The sequence below is a fragment of the Lepisma saccharinum genome, chromosome 2, assembly GCF_977018435.1.
Source record: "Lepisma saccharinum chromosome 2, izLepSacc3.1, whole genome shotgun sequence".
In the NCBI taxonomy this organism is placed as follows: Eukaryota; Metazoa; Arthropoda; class Insecta; order Zygentoma; family Lepismatidae; genus Lepisma; species Lepisma saccharinum.
Window position 1 is genome coordinate 114,541,272 of NC_139230.1, and position 19,106 is coordinate 114,560,377.

The 19,106-nt window shown below is 37.5% G+C and overlaps 1 protein-coding gene across 1 annotated transcript in view; it reads right to left on the reverse strand.

Moving 5' to 3' along the window:
* The window catches only part of LOC145984124 (uncharacterized), a 928,179-nt gene that overhangs the window by 411,222 nt on the left and 497,851 nt on the right, over positions 1–19,106 (reverse strand). The window contains exon 9 of the mRNA XM_083117559.1: positions 9,660–9,759. Coding sequence (XP_082973685.1) covers positions 9,660–9,759 — 100 coding nt within the window. The remainder of the gene's footprint in view (positions 1–9,659; positions 9,760–19,106) is intronic.

The window sequence follows — 19,106 nt, forward strand, 5'->3', positions numbered from 1 at the left end:
CAACAGAGTCATATTTTCCTTGTAACAAGAATGCTATATCATTCTGAAAAAATCATGAAGAGAATCAACAGAAGTTGAACCATTATGTATTTGTTCATTATTACTTCACGGTGTAATTGACAGATCTTAATAATTGAAAATTCCGTAAACACAGCCTGATATAGGTTACAGCACCAGATTAAGCAATGATGAACATGTCTAAACAAATTAATCTTGGAAATTTAATAGGAATGTTGATAAGAAGAACTGATAGGAAAAAAACAGATTGTATCATAATTCTAGGAAATGTATCTTTGTAGGGGAGGATTAAAAATTCCAGCTACGGATATTAATTGTTGAGTTGTTCAAGCTGTCTTCCCATACCTCACTTTTGAAAAACCAACAAAAAAACATGTAACATGCCATACTACTGTATTTCAGTAATTCTAATTTATAACATTCTGAATAAAGTTGTTACATTGGGTAGATTAAAAAAGATGAATGAAAGTGAGATTAAAAAAGTCAGTTTCTGTTGTTGGAAAGGATCTGAAATGATATAGCTATTTAAAGTGAAAACCTATGGGTAACAGCTTTAGAGTTCACCTACCACAATTTGCAAAACTACTAGTGAAATATATAGTAGGGATGGACCATTTGAAATTCTAGCCAATGCAGGTAAGGAGGTACTTACATAAAATTTACCAATAACAATAATTAATAGAATCTGACATAGTAAATATTCCATGCAGAACATGATTGGTTAATTCGCTTCCTTCATTAATGTATGTAACAGGTGACTCCAATGATTTTGCGGCACAGAAAGAAACTATACATTTGCAAATTAACTTTAGAAAACTAGATTACATGAATTGTGCCTTATGTGTATACATACATGAACAATTAGAAAATGGCCGACTTATAAAGACAGTCATGGATATTTGTAAAAATATTAGCTCAGTAAAATTATTCGTAATCTTACATAACAAACTTACACACAGATATTACTATATCGGCAAATACTTCACTGATTAACAGCCGCTGCTGATCTAATATTGAGTACTACCTCCGGGTGCTGAAAATATATTTTTTATGATCTGTTGTTGACTATAGGCAAGGAAAAACAGCACTTTTTGTTGCTGCTTCTTTCTTAATATATATATACGAGGCACATGTAAAAAAAAGGGACGATAATTTTTTACTTGGGACTGACAACACTGACGAAGCTGTGCGTGCACGGAAGAATGCTTTAGTATTCTGTGCCTGCAACAGAGTTATATTTCTCAGTGTGGAGGTACGTACCTGCGAGTAGCAGGAAGTTGAAATTGCTGCTGTAATAGAAAATCCTGCCAAATGCGAGGTGAGGTCGGTGATTAGATTTCTCAACGCAAAAGTACTGAATGCAGCTGACACTCATCGGGAATTGTGTACCATTTACAGACCAACAGTAATGAGTGAAGGAAAGGTAAGACAATGGTGCCATGCTTTTTGGGAAGGACGTTCAAATGTTCATGATGATGAGTGGAGCGGCAGGCATAGTGTTCAGACGGATGACCTTGTGCAACATGTTGATGAGAAAGTGTGATCCAATCGCCATTTCACCATTACTGATCTAGGCAAGGAATTCCTGAAGTGTCTGATAAAACATTGCACCAAATTGTAATGGACAATCTGGATTATCGCAAACTGTGTGCGAGGTGGGTGTCAAAAATGTTGACACTCACTCACAAAGATGAAAGAATGAAATCAGCACGTGATTTTTGGCCCGCTGGGAGAAGGATGGGGATGACTTGTTTTCTCACATAGTGACTGGAGACGAAACCTGGATATCGTATGTCACTGGTGAGTCGAAGCAGCAATCCATGCAATGGTGTCACTCTGGTTCACTGAAACCGAAGAAATTCAAGCAAACACCATCACATCGCAAAATCATGGCAACCATGTTTTGGGACCAAAAAGGTGTAATCCTCGTGGAATTCCTGGAACCGGGACAAACCATCACAGCAGATGTGTATTGCCAAACACTGTCTAATCTGTGACGTGCAATCCAAAACCGGCAAAGAGGAATGTTACGGTCTGGAATACTGCTTATTCATGACAATGCCGGCCCACACACAGCTGACCATACCGTTGCGACAATTCAAAAATTCCGATGGGAACATTTTAATCACCCACCATACAGTCCCAAAGTGATTACTTTCTGTTCCTTCATCTCAAAAAGTGGCTTGCTTCGCAACGTTTTGATGATAGTGAAGTTCTAAAGACATCAGTTCTCGACTGGCTGAGATCCCAGGTGGCAGATTTCTACACAGAGGGTCTTCGTACACTTGTTCCATGGTAAAAAAAAAAATGCATGGAGCGTCATGGTGACTATGTAGAAAAATAGCCACGTTATGCACTTGTATAGCATGAAAATAAAAAATTTCTTGCTTGATTTTATTCTCTCTAATAACCAATCAGCCCTTTTTTTTTTTTTGACATGCCCCTATATATATAGGGTGGATCAAATGAAAATGGAACAGTGGATGTATTGGGTTATTTATGTATGTATGTTTGCCAGCAAGGAAGAGCAACGTGGTGTTATTAGTTTTTTAGTGGCAGAAGGAGTTGGATTTTGCAAAGTGCAGTGGTGAATGAAGGCAGTCTATGGAGAACATGCTCTGTCATTGATCTGTGTGCAGAACTGGCACAAGTGTTTCCACGAGGGATGGGAATCTGTGAAGGATGATGAGTGACCTGGTCAAGCTCACGTCATCATCATGGATGCTCTGGTAGAACAAGTCGACCAGATAATCCATGCAAACAGATGAGTCAGCATCAGGGACATCAGCATGGACGTGGGAGTGAGTTTTGGTTCCGTATGTACCATTTACAGACAGACTGCAGTACAGGAAAGTGAGTGCACAGTGGGTGCCACACCATCTAACAGATGATCAGAAGAGCCTTCACATGGGATTGTCTATGAAGCATCTTCTGAGATATCATGCCAAGGACAATTTCCTGGAACGGATTGTGGCAGGTGATGAATCTTGGTGCCACCACTTCCAACCCAAAAGCAAACGATAAAGCCAGCAGTGGAGACATCCGAGCTCTCCACCACTGAAGAAGTCCAAGATGGTGCAGAGTAGTGGCAAAGTGATGCCGAAATGTTTTTTCGATCATGAAGGACCCCTTCTCCTTGAGTTCCTGGACCATGGTCAAACAATCAACGCAGCTTGTTACTGCAGTACCCTCCACTGTTTGTGCACAGAAATCAAAGCCAAACAGCCTGCCCGGTTGTCCTCTGGAGTGGTTATGCCACATACGTCAGCTGTTACAAAGAACACGTTGGCGACGTTTGGGTGGACAGTGTTGGAACACCCACCGTATAGCCCTAATCTATTGCTATGCGACTTCCATATCTTTGGTCCATTGAAAGAGGCATTGAACGATTGATGCTTCCACTTGGAAAATGTTCGCAACTGGTTCCGATCTCAGCCAAAGGAGTTCTACGAGCAGGGTATTCACCGATTGGTGAAACAGTGGGACAAGCGCTTGTGTAACTTTGGACATTACATTTGAAATAAACCTTGTTGATTTTGTTCTGTGGCCCCTGTTCCATGTTCATTTGATCCACCCCTCATATATTTCCAAATTATGAAAAATCAATTTTGATTATCACTCAAATGCTCTTTTCAATATTGTTATTTTAGGGATAGTAATTATGGCTATTTACAACACACAATAATTTTTGTTGTGTTTTAACATCAATTCCTTTTTATACTTCTATTAGGCACAAAATAATATCACTTCCAGAGGCAACAATTAACTGACACTGCACCAGACACTTGTTTCTTGCCAAAATGAATGTTCCACAAAGCACCAAACTATGTCTGCTGCATATCACACAACAGCATGAATGTGCCAATCAGTACTTCCTGCAGTAAACATGTTAATTTGTCTCATCCCAATATACAGGGTGTTCCAGGAGGAAGCGGCAATACTTTGGGAGCTGGTAGTATGGGCCTTTCTAAGCAAAAAAAAGTTCACATGAACATGGGTCCAATTTTGAACGATAATGAAGATATGAACAGAAATAAAAATGATGTAGGAAAACGTAAACAAAAACAGTAACAAGTAAAACATGGCAATGTAATGGTAATTGTGAAAGTAAATACTCATGTTATTCGATGCTGGATAGGCATCGGAGCCTCTTCCACAATCAGAACAATTCCAGGTTTCCCCAGTCGGGAGTTGAACCCGCGACCCTTGGATTGGTAGTGGAACGCCGTACTGGCCGAGCTACCATGGACCCTTAGTAAACCATAATGTTCCCTGACAATTTCACAAGATTGCCAACAGGTGGCAGCACACGTGACACAGTTACTCACCGAAGCATCTTACCTGCAGTGATGTGAGAGTATGTACTTGGAACACGTGCACATTTGTGAGGTGATGTTATCTGGGTTGTTTCCGTAGCAGTTCACAGACAGTTACGGTCAAATGGCACCTACATACATGAATGAGGAGTATGCGGACATGGTGTTTGTGTACGGGTTTTGTAATGGAAGTGCTGTTGAAGAGTACAGGAGAATTTTTGAGAATCTGCTCTGACCTGCTATCATTTCTGTGGCCTTTTCCCTCCTTACATTCATTCATGTGAGTACTGACCAGCAGGTATTAACATTTCATTTTTCTACATTTATTGCTTGCTTCATTACTTAATTATCATGTACTAATTACTGCTATACCACAAATTCATGCAATAAAGATTAGTATCAGCATGTCCCTTCTCGTATTTACTTACACAATTACCATTACATTGCCATGTTTTACTTGTTACTGTTTTTGTTTACTTTTTCCTACATCATTTTTATTTCTGTTCATATCTCTGTTATCGTTCAAAATCGGACCCATGTTCATATGAACTTTTTTGCTTAGAATCACCAATACTACCAGTTCCCAAAGTATTGCCACTTCCTCCCAGAACACCCTGTATAAACTATCTATTAGGATATGGCTAAATCTTGGGTCACATTCCTTTGTTCATTAAAATTGATATGGGTGCATCAGAACTACAGGTTTTTTTGTAGCCATCTCAAGATTTGGGCAAGTCTCTCTAAAAATTATACCAGGTTTTAAAACAGGAAGATATCCTTAAGGAAATAATATGACAAGATGAGAAGTCTACACGAGATAACAGAAATATGATACAAGAGAATGGTCTTAACAATATAAAATGGTACACTGAAAAGCCTTCAACGCTAAACAAATTAAAATGGTGTAGCTGGATATGCAATCATATTAAATTGAATGACAGTAACCTGTGTTGAATTAAACACATAGTCTAAAACTGACAAATCATCACTTAACATGGGGAGACTAAGGAGTAACTTATGTGAGCTGCTTCTGTACATTCTACAAGCACGTCTCAAATACTTAAAACATTGACACAGAACAGACATAACAGAGGATGAATCCATGTAATAGGTGAGTATGTGGAAGTGCGAAATTCACAGGCATGTTAGAATAACTTCCTCATGCTGGTAAGAACAATGTAGATGAATTCCAAAATTTAATGGTTGGCTTGATGGTTTATAACTTATTGTCACATTTGATGTCCAAAGAAGACTGACATCTCTGGAGAAGTCTGATGAAAACATCAGACACATAAGAGTGTGGCACTGGTATAGCACGTGAGATGGCAAATTCATGATTGTTGTCTATTGCTGGTGGTCTAATATTAGTGTTGCTGATTACAGTGGCAAAATCAGTTTCATTCTATCAGGATTAGTCAGACTTTACGAGAAATAAGCAAATCAAAATTTTACATTTTCTTTGTTTATATTACTTTTGCTCAAAAATATACATAAAATATTAGGCATAAGTGTCAAAGTTTTAATATCATTGAGAAAATCTGAGGTCTGTCATGAGTTCATATTAGAATTATTCTAGGATTAATTATAATTAATGCATTACAATATGATAAAATATTGTAATGATCTAATTAAACCTATTGTGATAACTCTGGTGGCTTCATACATATGCACCGATACAATGTCCACTCAAAATAAGAACACATGGGAATATATATAAAACACAAAAACCACATATGAACTGGCAATTGCAAGCAATATTTACTTTTTTTTATATACACTGATCAGATCACAGAAAGCAACAATCACTTATCAAGCTATCTCCTCTTGTGTATCTGCTAAGTTCCAGCAGTGGTCCGTGAGCATACAGACACCACACCCAGACTTCCTTGATATCTACGCTCTAAGGCATGAATTGACTTGTGAAACTTTCACCCTGCTCATCTGACACAGAACCTAAGTTAACTGGGGAAAAAATCCAAATTGCTGTGGAGAACATGTACTTTTATAGGGTGGCTACAAACAAGTAGAAATGAAATTCCCTGACTTTTCCAGGTTTTTCAGGACAAAATTTAAATTTTTCCTTGACAATTACAAACTAAACTAAATCAATGTTTTTGCAAATAGAAATAACAAAGTCATACAGATCCAGGTAGGTATTGTGTTAAGTACCAATACTATCTTCCAAGAAATTGACTTCATTTCTCTATTCTATCATTTGAATTCAAACTGCAAAATTGTGAATTTGGAAAATTATTACAATTCACAAGCTAGAAAGGATTATGGAATTTTATCATACCCAGTAAGTTTAAAATAAAATGCATGATTATTTTCTAAGTTAAGACTAAATGAGATTAGAGTGAAGAGTGATTGATTGGCCATGCCAATTTTCTAAAGGTCCATTGTGATGTAATTGTCATTGTAAGAAGCTTTCTAGTGACAATTTTAGTGTAAAATTCACACATTTTTACACATTATTAGTTATTGATGCTCAGGTGTAGTCATTATAAAAATGTCAAGGAAGGTTTGAACAATCCAGATAAATCTTGTTATGTGTCTGGAAGAGTAATTGACAAGTATAATACTGCAAAGATAACACCAGTTGTAAATATAGCACATGAATTATATTTCTGGTACAAAGTTGATGAAAACAAAATGTGGGCCTTACATATGTGTTGTAGTCATGTACTGTAAATCGCTGTGGATGGTTAAACGGTACACACAAATGAATGCCATTCACTGTATCTATGTTGTGGCATGAACCAAAGGATCATACCAGTAATTTTGTTTAAGCAGTGTAAGGAGAATAACACCCATGGCTAATAAATTGGTCAAGTATCCAAATATACCATCTGCTAAATGACCAATTCCACTCACTGAAGAGTTGTCTGCCTGTGCCTCCAAAAGATTGGACAGTTGACATTACAGACATACAAAGTGAATGTTGTAGCAGTAACAATGTGCTTGGAAATTGCAGAGATATTGTTGGTCTAATGCAGCCATGAGAACACGTGGTATGAAGTAGATCAGTGGCGTTTGTTCATAGATTCTTGAAAATTCTGTATGAAATGTGTTCTTCTTCATAATGGTAATTCTTAGTCTTCAATTCAAATTGCCTAAGTGATAAACGTGAAGGAAACCTATCACAATATGAAACTATTGAGCCAAACAATATGATCAATATTCATGACATATTTGTGAAGACTTAAGGTATTGGTCTGTTGTTGAGATTGCAACCCATCACAATAGGCCTAATGAAGATCTTTGTGAAGGAATGGACAAAGATTGACCAGTGTTTCAATCTCTGAGGTAAAAGTTTCCAAAAATGACACTGCCACACTGCCCACACACTCGTAGACACCAAAATCAAGGAAATGCACGCCATAATGCACTTCCCGCACGAGCTAAACATTGATAGCGGGCAAGCGCACCACACTTGGATTCCCCTACTACAACAGTTATCGCCCGGAAATAGCAGACGACACAAACCCAGATGCACAGTTAACAACAGCGCACCTAGTGGCAGCCAGAGAACTACGAACAAAAGATGCACGCCAAGCAACAGTACAGCAAGTTCCAACGAGGATGGTGGCAGTGGCCACTGAAATTAATCGAAAAAGAAGAAAAAACAGCTTCACGGATAAAAGTGAGTACTAGTTTCTCCGTATTTATAAATTTATGTTCAAAATTGAACAAACTGGTACCTGCAAATTGCAGCAGTGTTTATACTTTAGAAGTTACAGAAGTCAAAACATTGTCATCAAAATAGCAAACATCACCCACCAAGACCAAGTTAGAAATACTAGGTTTATGTATTAGTACATATTGATGCATAAAATATCATACTATTATAATGCAACATACGTTAAGGAGTGTCTGTATGTTTGTACTCATATGAGGAGCCATGTTGTATGACATGTTGTTCCAATAGCTACATCATGACTTGAAAGATATTTATGGTACACAATTTAAATTGATGCTAATCATTCCAGAAATCACTTTTTCACATGGGTACCAAAACAGTCACTCAAAATACGAAAATCAGGAACATAAAAATTGAGCAGATTTACCAATAGCTCTAGTATATGTCAGTCTTGAATTCTTCAGTAGGATATTTTGATTGCATGAGAAGACTTATATATTCTTCATTTATTTCCAAATTACAGCACCAATGATATAGACAAATGTTCTCTCAAAACTTCTATTTCAACATTTTTTTAAAATTGTGTTTTCTGTTACTTTATAAACATATGTATTATCTTTGCATAAAAACAATACATATTTGTAGTTCTATATCTATGATGTTCGGGAAAAGGCACGTTGAGTCAGAAGCTGCAGTTATCTGTTGTTTTCATTTAAGTTACTCTGAATCAATTAAAGAAAAATGTCACAAGTATAACTTTATATTGGGCATGTACAAATATTCTAAACAGTGATAATCCAACATGTATATCATGTCTGTAATGTTTGCTATTAAAATAATAGATATAAATAACTGTCTGCTGTAAAATTGCATTTTTGGACTTACATGCTTATTCCTGAACAGCCTAGATAGATCACATGAAAAAAAAAACACTCAGATTTTGTTTTTGCCAATATTAAAATCTGCATTGCACTTTGTAAAATTAAAGTTCCAGCCAACTTTGAATCATGTCATAATGACATTAAACTTCCAAATGTAGCTGGAAGGGATATTATGATTGCAATCAGATAAAAAATGTCAAACAGTGGGATATGCTATGGAAAGTGATGTTCTAAGAATCTTAAACATATAAGCCAGGGTCTCATTCTCATTCTGATAATTGTCTAATAAGTGAGACAAATACACCCCTTACTCCTATTTGCATGGAGAAGTGGCTCAAAAAAATTCATTGTCCAATATATTGAGGTTGAATTTGATTCCATAAAATGTTAGGGTCTATTACACTAAAATTATATAAAGCAAGGAAGTCTTGATGGTGCAAAACAATTTCCACATTCCTGAGCACTCCTGTGAGACAACAATTGAAGGAAGTTGATATGGAAGATAAAGGTATTTAAATGCAAAGTTGTATTTCAATATGTTGATCATTTGCTGCACAAATATAATTTTCAAAGTGGAAAAAAAATAATAAAAAAATAAAAGAGGTTACTCTATTAATAATAATGCATAGTAGAGATTCATACATGTATTAAAATAAAAGGTTCCACTGGTGCTTGGAATACAAAACAGCTCCACTTTAATAATGAGCATTTACAAAATACAGATAACATTTGTGCAAAAGTTTGAATATAGAAAATACATTATTTCATGCAACAGATAGTAGAGAATTTTTCCCATGCTCTTACCTGCATGTTTCTAATTGAATCACGTTCAAGGTCCATTCCTCCTTCACTGTGTATCATGCCATTTCTTGGAGCCACTTCATTGGCAGACATTGGAATTGGTCTGCAAATCCAGAATACATTACAAATGAATATTTTAATTGAGTTAAATACATAAAATTATTCTAGCAGTTTTTGAGTGAGTTTACATTTCATGTAAACATTAAATAAATAGAAAGATTTTTCTTTTCCAAATTCCTTGGGTTGGGCTTTATATATTTATTTTGAGAGGTTTCAAAGAGGACATGGAATCCCAGGTGGAACAAATTTGTTTCATGCCTTAACATTCTGGCTTACATTCTCTCATTATTTATCTTTCTTATGGTGCTGGAAGATACATTCTACCTTCATGAAATCCATGCAAGGTAAATCCTTCACCTCGGTGTTCTTCTTTTAACAAAGGGACCTCTAAGTCTCCTTTGAGACATATCGAATTCTTGCCACGAATGATTCACAGCATGAGCACTGCTTATCTAAAGCTATGTCTTGGACCTTTTCACTCACACTGACTGACTTGTACTCCACACAAAGAACAATGAGAATGCTGCATAACTAGACCTCAGATTTTAGGTTTATAACCTACTTTTTCCTTTCTAGTTAAATAACAAACAACAAGTTACGTCAGCATTCAACTAAACAAATGCAACAACCGATGAAGTTTTATAGTGCCTAACATAACCTATTTTGCTTGTTAGAACCTATTTTAGGTGTATGTGCCTAAATCATACCTTTCTTTTAAGGTTTTCATATATATTTTTAAGAGTTTACAGGATTTTTGTATCACACAGAGGAATTTGCTCCATTTGTTCATGAAGGAATTCGATGACTAACGTTTCTGAAACATATTTTCTGTTAGTTTCCTTCCCTCCAAGTCCATGATGTTTTTTCAAAGTTCTAACCAAAGCAAAATGTATCTTGTCTGCACAGTACAAAGTGCAAACTTCTGATCCATGTGGTCATGCTCAGTTTTGCATCAGTTTGGTGCTTTGTGGCATTCACACCTTGCAAAGTAATGTCAGTATTCAAATTTCCACCACTGACTATGTTTCAGTTGAAAGATCATTTTCAGCACATAAGATGATCCTCACAGACAAAAGGTAGAGTTTGACTGTGGATTAGGGATGGCCAAACGGATCCGGATCTGAAAATTTTGGATCCAGATTCGGATCCGGATCCAAAAGTTCCGAATCTGGATCCGGATCCGATAGTTTCGTATCTCAATCCCATTATAATATTACCACACCTTAAAAGGTATTATGATCTTCTATTACAAAGCAATTTTTCATTTGTTAGTCCTACAAGATTTTTTTCAAGTATTGATCCTAAAATAATTTGCTATTCATCGGTAAACACACTCGTGCACAAAAATAACATAAAATGTCAGAGGTGATTTTGTAAATGCCATTGAAACGAATATGTATTCATTCGAATGTATTGGAAATGGAAACACACATAAATGTGAGACATTCCATTCCAGGATGAAACCTTTAACACATTTAACAAGATAGAAATGTTATTCAAAAAATATACAATTGTTCTACAGTTACAGTTTTAAAAATTAAAATAAAACATTATAATATATGCAGTGTTATATAATTACAAAGAGTAAGACTAACAAGGGTTATCTAAGTGTCCCCCTCCGATTTCCATGAAACTTGGCAGGTGTATAAAGGGGTCCAAAGGAAGAAATACGTGTTTTTTGTTTCAGCTAAAAAGCTGTTCTACGGGGCAACCCCCACCTCAAATGTTAAGATGAGGACAAATTGAAGTGGGGATCTGACCCCTGTGTCCCCCTCCGATTTTCATGAAACTTGGCAGGTGTATAAAGGGGTCCAAAGGAAGAAATACGTGTTTTTTGTTTCAGCTAAAAAACTGTTTTAGGGGGCAAACCCCACTCAAATGTCAAAATGAGGACAAATTGAAGTGGGCATTTGACCCCTGTCCCCCCCTCCGATTTTCATGAAACTTGGCAGGTGTATAGAGGGGCCCTTGTCCCCTGTTTCTTCCAATGCCATATTTACGTGGTTTCGGGGTAAGATCCCCACTTCAATATCTCCTCATCTTGACATTTGAGCGGGGGGGGGGGGGGGTTGCCTCCCAAATCCGTTTTCTTAGCTCAAACACAAAAACATGTACTTCTTCCTTTGGGCCCCTCTATACACCTGCAAAATTTCATGGAAATCGGAGGGGGACACTTAGATAACCTCCCTTGTAAGTGTATTAATTACAAATCGCGCACGCGCACTATAAATATATATATGTGTGTATGTATATATATATATATATATATACCACGTGAGGAACTTAAAGTACCACCTGAAATAGCGAAGAAACCAGAAACAGTAGCGATGTGAGGTTTGCAGGAAACAATAATATCAAATGGGGCTCGTAAATCGGAGGTATGGGGTGGGTCGAAAAATATCGACAAATGGGGCATCTGGAGCAAAGTCATATTTTTTTAAATGGAATGATATACAATAAGATGCATAATATAAAAGGGCACACGCAGAGAAACACAACGCCGTTGGTCTCATGCATCTACTGCACATAGGAACGAAGATATGGCCATGTGAAAATATGTAAACAAACTAACAAGTGGCCCACTTGACCGTCAGTACCACGGCATGTACAAGTATGAGATGTCGGAAGCCATTGGACAAGATGAAGACACAACGTGTTAAAGGAAAAGAAAAAATACAGTAGACATCGTCAGCACCATGTATTTGACAGTGTTACAGCATAATGAAAATGACCATGACAGTATGTCGAAGAACCACTGCGTAAGAAGCGAAAACCTGTCAAAGTGTGTGTTCAAAGTGGTGGCCATCAGCTGCGATACAGGCAACGAGGTGCCCGCGCAAAGATCGTTGCACAGAATGTAGCATCTCGTAGGGAATGTCCCTACAGGCCGCAGTAATGCGGTGTTGCATATCCTCTGGAGTTGTTGGCACATCCCTGTAGACAATGTCCATCAGCTTTCCCCACAGGAAAAAGTCTAACGGTGTCAAATCTGGGGAACGAGCCGGCCATTTGACAGGGCCTCCACGTCCAATCCAACGATTTGGAAATGTATTTTCCACACATGCTGTAGCGCATCTTGCACTGTGAGCTGGGCACCCGTCATGTTGGTACCACATTTCCCTCCTTGTCTGAAGTGGTATGTCCTCCAATAGTACAGGCAGTTCATGTTGTAAAAATTGTATGTATCGGTCAGCATTCAGTGTCCCTTGTATAAAAAAGGGGCCAATGAGATGTTCACCCACTATACCACACCACACGTTCTCACTCCATGGGCGCTGGCATTCCACTTGGCGAAGCCAATGTGGATTTGTCACCGACCAATAGTGCATGTTCCTTAGGTTGACATTTCCATGATTGGTTAAATTTGCCTCGTCAGTGAAGAGGATACGTGACAAATCGGGTGTGTCGTGTCGGAACAACCATGTGCAAAACCGAACACGGTCCACAAAATCATTCCCGTGATGTTCCTGATGGAGGGAGATATGATATGGGTGAAACTTGTGTGTGTGCAGAATGCGCAATACACTTCGCTGACTCATCCCAGCATCCCTGGCAATTTCACGGGAACTAATGTGCGGATTCACAGCAACAGCGGCGAGAACATTTGTTGCACCTGCCTCACCTGTATTTGGCTTGTTCCGCACACGTGCTCGTGGTGTTACACTTCCGGTGTCTCTTAATTTAATAAATAACTTACCAAACAGACGTCGAGATGGCTGTCGTCTGTCCGGATATCTCTCTGCGTACACACGGTAGGCTTCTGAGGCATTCTTTCGGCATTTCCGATAAATCAGGATCATGTCTGCCTTTTCTATGTTTGTGAACACCATAATCTTCACTCTTACCACTACGACTGCTTGCTATGAACTAACACGATCTCGTGGACCTGCTATCAAAACTTGCTCTGCGTAAAGGCAGTTCTGTCAGGCACCTGAGAAGTCTTACATGCCGTGGTACTGATGGTCAAGTGGGCCACTTGTTAGTTTGTTTACATATTTTCACATGGCCATATCTTCGTTCCTATGTGCAGTAGATGCATGAGACCAACGGCGTTGTGTTTCTCTGTGTGTGCCCTTTTATATTATGCATGTTATTGTATATTGTTCCATTTAAAAAAAATATGACTTTGCTCCAGATGCCCCATTTGTCGATATTTTTCGACCCACCCCATACCTCCGATTTACGAGCCCCATTTGATATTATTGTTTCCCGCACACCTCACATCGCTACTGTTTCTGGTTTCTTCGCTATTTCAGGTGGTACTTTTAGGTGCCTCACGCGGTGTATGTATGTATGTATGTATGTATGTATGTATGTATGTATGTATATATATATATATATATATATATTAGCAGGTAACAATATGTTATAAACACATTCTTACTTTCCAAAGAAGTGCTCATGTCGGATGGGCAAACGGGTCCGGATCCTATGGATCCGGAGCCAACCGGATCCTAAGGAACCGGAGCCAACCGGATCCGGATCTGGCCATCCCTACTGTGGATAACATGTAAAAGATTGTTATGTATTCAGGATGGCCACTCTAGGGCCATGAAAAAATTCAAGTATGATTCCTGGTTTTCAAGGGGAATTTTAAAAAAAAATCAAGGGTACGAGCAGATGTTTTTTCTTTTTCAACCTTACATATTACTACCTCTCACTGGCACACACAAATATATTAACAATAGAAAGGGTCTGTGTGATTCCAATGTATCCAAAAATTCTAATTCAATTCAATTAACCTTTTGAGTCCCAAGTATCTCGATCCAGATACCCAAATGTAAGCCTCACGGTTCCAAGTATCTCGATCGAGATACCCTGTGTCAGGGTCGTAGTTTTTACGTTATAACTAGAATTTCGATTTTTTTTTATATTGTTCCTAACACATGTATTTAACAGAAATGTTTTTTTTGGCATTTTTTTTGTCTTCATGAAAATGGAGGGGAAAGGTGGGAAAAGGTACTTCTCTTTTGCGTCTCTTTTCAAGGTCAAATTTTTGCCGCCAAAGTAAGACCGGCTTTGTTGTTCTAAAGCAATGCTTTTTCACTCCCTCCTCTTAACTGCATTCGAAGGAAGCTTGTTTATCAGTATCCGATGTCAAAATGAAAGTTTTCCGTGAGGGCGCAAGCAGGGGGTGGTGGGTGGGGGGAGGGAGGGAGAAGACTGGTTGTTGAATCTGCGTTGTGAGAATGGAATTTCGAAGCGTGCTGAAGGAAACCTTTGTTTGTGAGCACAAGTGTTCCACAAGGTTGAACATAGGTTACCCTGCATAGTCTAAAAATAGAATGTCAAGCAGTTGCAAGAATCGGCATTCATTTTTCACTGCATTCTAGCTTTTCGTCCATGAATGTTGTGCGTAGGTGTCCTTTTGTGCCCAAGTGCGACGACTTTTTTTGGGTGAAGTGACAATTTTTTAAAATAATTTTTGGGGGTTTTCTCCCTTCCCCCCTCCATATATACGACAAATTTGCATAAATTTTGCATTTTGACATTTTTTCGGGAGCGGGGGGAGAAACCCCATTCTTTTAAAAAAAATATTTTCAGGGGATTTCCCCCTTTCCCCCTCCATATGTACGCCAAATGAGCATAAATTATATATCGTGATCTGTGATTCATTCTGCGTACAACGGTATATCTTTCATATCTCTAGGGCATTTAGTTTCTGAGCTATAGTCATTTCAAGGTACCGCTGCATTTTGAAGCTTCAATCAGTGGCGTGCCGACCATTCCTTTTGGGGGTACAACTCAAGTTACATTGGTCATACGACAATGATGCAAATATTTTTCTATTTCTTACATGCCAGCGATAATTTCTATGTGCATTTTGAACTTTTCATATCCTTTTTTTCGGGGGGCGGGGGGAGAAACCCCATTTTTAAAAAAAAAATTCAGGGGATTTCCCCCTTTTCCCCCTCCATATGTACGCTAAATGTACATAAATTATATATCGTCTGAATCTCTGGTTCATTCCGCGTACAACGGTATATCACACATCTCTCTAGGGCAATTAGTCTCCGATCTACACTCATTTAATTGAAACTCTGCATTTTGCTCAAAATCAGCTCGGGACCGAGAGGCTTACATGTGAAAATGGCCTTGGGACTTAAAAGGTTAAACTGCATATATATTTAGAATATTTAATTTAGGGTGCGAAGTTTACATTTGCCATTTCACATACTCAGACCCAAAATACATCTACAAAAGCTAGTCACATATGTTACGGGATAGATACACTATCCTACAAAAAATTGTTAATTGTATAAAAATTTCAAACTCTAATTTACCTAATCAACTTCAAGATATCATATCTTGCAATAATCTTCCATCTGTCAGATAGATTGTTCTGCAATGGACACTAACAAAGTAAACGGATTGAGAGATTTCTGATTTCTTTTCTACACAGCCCTTTTTTCCTTCCTTAATAAAAATTAAAGCTAAACTGTGCAAATTGCCTAAGGGCATTTACAAATGTGTATAAATTCAATGAGATTTAGATTAATAAAAGTCGCAATTTTTCACATCTACAGAGAAAAATTCATGCAGCCAATAATTCATGCTTAATTCACAGAATTCAAGGAGTTTCCAGTGAGTAGCCACCCTAGTACTGTGCAGCAAATTTTACCTACATAATTAATTTTTCATATCAACAAGTAACTTTTGCTAACAGCACAAGATAGTATTACAATAATCTGTGAACAATTTTGATTTGATTGATTGAGTTGGTGTTTTAAGTCCACTTTATGCACAGTAAGGCTAATCGGGACTAGACCTACAGTTTAAAGTGGGATCCAAAACACTATGAGCCTCCACCAGGTATCAAACCTGGGACCCCTTGATTACAAGGCGATGACACTACTAAGACTGTGCCATCAAGGAAGCCCATGTGAATAATTTTGAAAATGATGTATACAAATTAAAATTTTGTTAGAAAATTAATATTTGGTTGTTATACCTATTAAAATATCTTAAGGTTAATTTGAAATTTTGTTTTTAATGATTGTACCAAATCAGTATTTTTCAAGAATTTTGAACCATTGTAAGTTTTTCGAACCTACTTCAAGATTTTTCGAGCCTAATGTTAGATTTTTAAAACCTATTTCAGGATTTTAGAACTTATTTTAGGATTTTAGAGCTTATTTTAGTAACCTAAAAGCACACTTTTTAGAACCTAAAAACCTGAGCTCTATTCATAACAAAAATAATTGTCTGATAAAACTGCCCATGACACTACCATTCTAGCAACAAAACAAAATTCAAGTATAATAAAAGGTTTTTTATGGTAAAGTTACCACATTCCAATTTTGTCACAATGAGATATCACCATGAATGATTCATGGCATGAGCATTTTTTTCTGATTCTGGACCTTTTCACACATCAAAAGATCTCTTACTCTGTTCAGAGAACAATGAGAATGCTGAAGACCAGAGAAAATTCTCTAATGGTGCTCCCATTCTAGTAATAAAATAAAATTCAAGTATAATTGTTGGTTTTTCATGATAAATTTTTCAGATTTTTTGCAGATAAATAATTTCTTTCCCTTGCTGTTGGGAATTATTTCTCCTCCAAAATGCAATTTTAGTCTAATCTTTGTCATATTCCATGCAAACAAAATTTCAACAGCTCTATTGAGTATACTGTATATGTTGAATTTCACTCAATTGGGCACATGTAATGGAGATTGATTTACAGCTAAATTCTAAAACCAGAGATGTGTGTTGAATTATTGAGAAGATATGAGAAGAATTCAATGTTCTCCCTCCAAATACACACATATTAAAGAGACCAATAAATGTCACATTACTTAATAATAATTAAAGTAGTAATCATTAGAAAAAGAAAAATATAATCACCCACAAGGGTACACATATCCTAGCTTGAGAATCACAAAACAAATATCATGAATATACTATATGTTTATCAATACTTCATTGGCAATCCTATAAAAAAGCCAAACATGCTTTCTATTTCCTTGTTCATTAGGTTCCATAGTCATGTCACCTTCCTCATAGCAGTTAATATAGCAGTACAAATAAGCAATTTTAAATAAATTAATCAACCACTATAAAGTTCATGAAAAATATCAAGCAGAATTCAAATATAATTTTCAGCAGCAACAATTCATGCATGATTCCAGTCAGAAGGCTTCCAGTTTTTTTGAGTACTTAGCTATAATATATTTACACAGATAGTACTGAAAAATTATTATGTTTTTATTGCTTTTATTTTAAGAATACAACGTAGAATAGGCCATCTTGTAATCAGTGGATTAGTTGTGTTAGCTTATAGGTTGTTTTTATCTTAGCCCACATGTCCAACAAATCCTTCCCTAGGCTTACTAAACGTTCAACAATACCAATTTGCACCACAGCCCACAAAATTGAAGCATTAACCTCTAGTGGACTGAGCCTCACACATGTGTATAGCCTTTTCTGAAGGAAACTTTCAAGCATGGACTTTTCAAACTCACCGCTATGTACAAAAAATATTAGCTCAAGAACTAATTGCCATGGAGAAGAAATAAAAGGTAAAAAAGGTAAAGTGTTCCCCTGTGCTTAGCACCACGCCATGAAGGCGTATAGGGGGTAACGCCCCACACTTTCTTGATCCGGTCGTGAGTGGGGGTGATGTGATCAGCATCACGCCCCTGACCGCCTTTACCCCCCAGAGTTTCCCTCAGGTACCCATGTTATTCGACGCTGGGTGGGCGCCGGGGCCGCTTCCATCGTTAGAAAAGTTCCCGGATTTGAACCGGCCGGGGATCGAACCCGGGACCTTTAGCATGGTAGTCAGACGCGTTACCGACTGAGCCACCGTGGCCACTTATGGAGAAGATATATTTTTTTCTTTTAATGAAAGGGCTTTAAGCAAAGGTGAAGTTTACACATTGTGCCTGCCAATAATGAAAGTTAAAGGACAAAGAAGAAGAAGAAGAAGAAATTTCAAATTCAACAAAGAAATTGGTATTCAGCATACTCCTATGGCCAGCACAATAGACCAAAGTGAATGATTGATTGATTTAGTTTATTTTACTTTGTGTTTTGTGCCTCTTGGCTAATTTGCGAAGATGGGGATGAGTGATGAAATGGATGAATGGACATTCACAAACAACCAAGCCCGAGCTGGATTCGAACCCAGGACCCTTGGCATCGCAGCGCGATGTGCTAACCACTCGGCCACAGGGTCCGGCACCAAAGTAAATGAAAAATATAATATGTAGCAATGGTACATTCCTACAACAAAGCAAAGTTGCATTGAAAATAAGACTGATACTTCTTGGGAAAGTAATAATAACAATTTATAAGGAGAACAGTGTTGTCAGATTACTGAAAAAATTCAGGAATTTCGATTCTAACATTGGCCAAATGGATGCTGAATGGATCAAATTTGCA